The 3588-nt window shown below is 43.9% G+C and overlaps 1 protein-coding gene across 1 annotated transcript; it reads left to right on the forward strand.

Annotated features, from left to right (window-relative positions):
- Positions 1-840: 840 nt before the first annotated feature.
- Positions 841-3227, forward strand: LOC123065307 (mucin-1). Its single transcript, XM_044488636.1, has 2 exons — positions 841-1843; positions 3037-3227. The coding sequence occupies exon 1, from the start codon at positions 924-926 to the stop codon at positions 1833-1835; it is 912 nt and encodes a 303-aa protein (XP_044344571.1). The 5' UTR covers positions 841-923; the 3' UTR covers positions 1836-1843; positions 3037-3227.
- Positions 3228-3588: the final 361 nt, after the last annotated feature.

Here is a 3588-nt window from a genome sequence, read left to right on the forward strand (position 1 = left end):
TTATGAAAATCAATTTACATACATAATTGAAAAATGTTAGTCATGCATTTAAAAATGTTAACATGTATAGAAAAATATTTCTAATGTATACAAAAAATGTACAATGTCCGCGGAAAAAAAATAGACATCAAAACATACATATGAGGAAAAGGATAATCATGTATTTAAAAAAATCAGGTCTGCATACAAATATATTTCAGGCGAATACAAAAGGTACAATGTGTATACAAAGAAGTAGATATCAAAACATATATATGAGTGTGTTACCTGTAATAAGTTTTTTTGGCAGCTACTTTAGGATATGGCCAAGAGTTGTGAATCATCCTTGATGTGGACTTTCGCCTTGTCTTTTCTAATAAAAATGTCGGAAGCGGGGCCCTTTGATTAAAAAATATAGATATGAAAAAAATACCGTGCGTGTGATTTTCCTAAAGATGGAGGGGGGTTTCGTAAAAACACCGGGCCGAGCGGTTGTGCCACAACGCGGCCAGCGTGGCGCCATTTGTCAATTTTTGATTGGCTTTGGACTAAATCTTCACATACATTGCAAGTTTAGAGATGTGGTGATCACCTTTTGCAAGTTTGTGGACTAAATCATCACATCCATTGCAAGTTTGTGGGTCTATAGTGCTCTTCCCTCTTAATTATTAGGGAAATTAGTAAATCCACTTTATAACCACCGGACGAAAAGCGAACGATGCGGAGCAGGCATGGGAGCAGAGGCATGGAAGAGAGCTCAGCCGCCCTTGGGGATTGGTACTGCTGGCCCCAGTTGTCTGTGAGCGAGGCAGAAGCTTCTGGAGGAAGGCAAATATCCCCACGGGCCATCTCACCCGCTATGCTCCAAACAAAACACTCGCTTTAGCCTCCTCCCACCCCCCTGCAATTCCACAGACACACACGCCTCGGCCTCTACGCCGGGCATGGCGACTCCTGTCGCCGCCGCCGCCGCCGCCGCCCTCCTGTTCATGGCATCCTTTCTCCCTTCAGTCGGATCCACGCCCATATTCATCTCTAGCAACGCCACTTTTACCATCTACAACCAGACCGCATTCCCCAGGATACCTACAGGCGTCGGTTTGGCTCACGTCGGGGCAACGCGGACCTTTCTCCTTGATCCGGAGGCAGAGGTAAAGAACTCGCTTCTTACCATGGGGAGGTCTAAGCGGGAGCCAATCTCGAGACCGTGGCTTCTCTGGGATGGCACTCCAGTCGCTGCGCCGACCAAGCCTAGATCCTCTACGCGACCACGCGCATCACACCGCCCCAAGCATCGGCCAGTCATCGTACCGAAGAAGGCGGCTTCTGCCACTTCGGCTACCCCTCGCGGCCCCGCACCTTGTCCGTCTCCGGTACTGCCACCCCAACAGGGAGACTCGACGCCACGCTCGCCAAGTGCGCCGCACAACGGCCCTTCTCCTTCAGATTCCTGCGACGGGCCTTTGGCCGCGCCTGCCTCCGCTCCCACTGTCGTCCACGATCCAGCCCCCGCACCGGCTCCAGCGCCCGCTCCCGCACCGGCTCCCGCACCAGCGCCGGCACCGGCTCCCGCACCAGCTCCCGTGACTGGTCGAAGATTCGGCCCTAAGTCGATTTTGAAGTTTCTGATTAAGGCAACTGGGACGGCCTGCAAAACATGGGAGAAGAAGAAATCCAAGTCAAAACAGAAGAAGAGGGAGCAGATACTGATGGATAAGTATCAAAGGCTTCGCCGAAGGGTCAAGAAGATTGAGAGGGCATCAAAGAAGAAGAAATCCCACGCTCCTTTGGTGATTCAGCGATACTGCTGTACACCCGCTGAGGACGACGAGAACAAGCTCAGTCCGCCGACTTGATATGTTTGGTATATGCCTTCTTTGTTTTGTTTTCTCAATTTCTTTTACTTGTTTGTTAGTTGCATGGCAAATGAGTGGATTTTGTTGACTGTCTATTCTTATCACATAGTAGTAGGTGTTTGTTCTGGTCCTCTGTCATAACAATGTTTTACATGCAGTAATTATGTGAGTTAAAGCATGTACTAAGTTGTGCAAAAGCTATTGCTGGTAGTTTGCTGTTCTATTAATTACTGCAAATAGTGATAAGTAATTCTGTGAGTTAAGCATGTGCTTACGTTGTGCAACAGAATATTGGTTGTAGTTTGCTGCTCGTTCAAATAGTGATATTTGCAATTCAAATTGAAGTTAATACTTGCAAAACTGCAACAGCCCTAATCATGTACACACTGCTTATAGTGCTTACTTTCCACTCCGGAGTAACTACTTTTGAAACTCACCATCTGGTTATTGGAGCACAACCAATTAAAGTTCAGAATATTTGACGAGGGACAATAATATTTAGTTTGTTTGCCCTGTGTTTTGGCCCCATTTATAGCAATCAGTCACAAATCTAGCATGTACTAGGGTCTTGTAATGCACATAGTATATTATCGTGTGCAAAACAATATGTTTGTAGTTTTGCATGGTTTGTTATGCATGCCGTGGGGGATAGTTATATGCAGAATTGCAGATTGTAATAAGGAACAGAGTTAATCTAATACTCCCTCCGTTCCAAAATAGATGGCTCCAATTGAACGGAGGGAGTAGGTAACAACTCCAATGGCGAAAATCCACTGCTTATTGGTATCTTTATGACATGCCGTAATTATGATTCTGCACTTAGAAGATAGTTATCTTGGTGTGCATTTACTTTAGAAATTGGAATACCTTGGATATCAAATTGCACGACTATGACTCAAATAGTATAAAGTTGGGTCATCTATTTTGGAACGGAGGGAGTAGGTAACAACCCCAATGGCGAAAATCCACTGCTTATTGGCATCTTTATGACATGCCGTAATTATGATTCTGCACTTAGAAGATAGTTATCTTGGTGTGCATTTACTTTAGAAATTGGAATACCTTGGATATCAAATTGCACGACTATGGCCTCGTGCTCTCTTTGTAATTTGTCTGTTGTTGTATCTATTGCATCCAATATTACTAAGATTTCCTTGTCATCATACTAATTACGAAACATGTTCCTGGCCTTTCTGTGTAGATCATGTTTGAAATTCTCTTGCACATGTGGAAACAATTGCTGCGTTCAGGATTGAAGGGCCAGGGTGTGACGACGGTCACATGTTGGGATTTTGCTGTTGCTGCTGCAGTTTTGTTGGAAAATTTTGGAGTGATGTATTACTTTTCGATTTGGTACCCATGAGAATATCAATTAGGTTGCAATGAACTTTTCATGAACTGTTGTCAGAGTGAATTTGTTTGTTGCTACATTGCGTTTTGAGATGGAAGGGTGATGCTAATGACCATGCTGGTTTTACTTGTTTTCCATCAGATTAATTGTTTTTGGTGATAACTACTAATTCTGGTCCTTTTGCCTGCATAGTTCTGTTGATAGAGAGCTAAGTAGATACATTGCTGCCATGGTCTATGATGTTCATATTTACCCATCGAGATGGATTCAATATTTTATTGGGAAGGGCATGTTGAGTGAGCTCAGACATTCTAGCGATACATCGAATTAGTTGAGATTGATTACATTTGTTGTTAGCGTAATTCACAATTATATAACTTATGATCAGCAAATTGCACCAAG

Source organism: Triticum aestivum, chromosome 3B, assembly GCF_018294505.1.
Source record: "Triticum aestivum cultivar Chinese Spring chromosome 3B, IWGSC CS RefSeq v2.1, whole genome shotgun sequence".
Classification (NCBI taxonomy): domain Eukaryota; kingdom Viridiplantae; phylum Streptophyta; class Magnoliopsida; order Poales; family Poaceae; genus Triticum; species Triticum aestivum.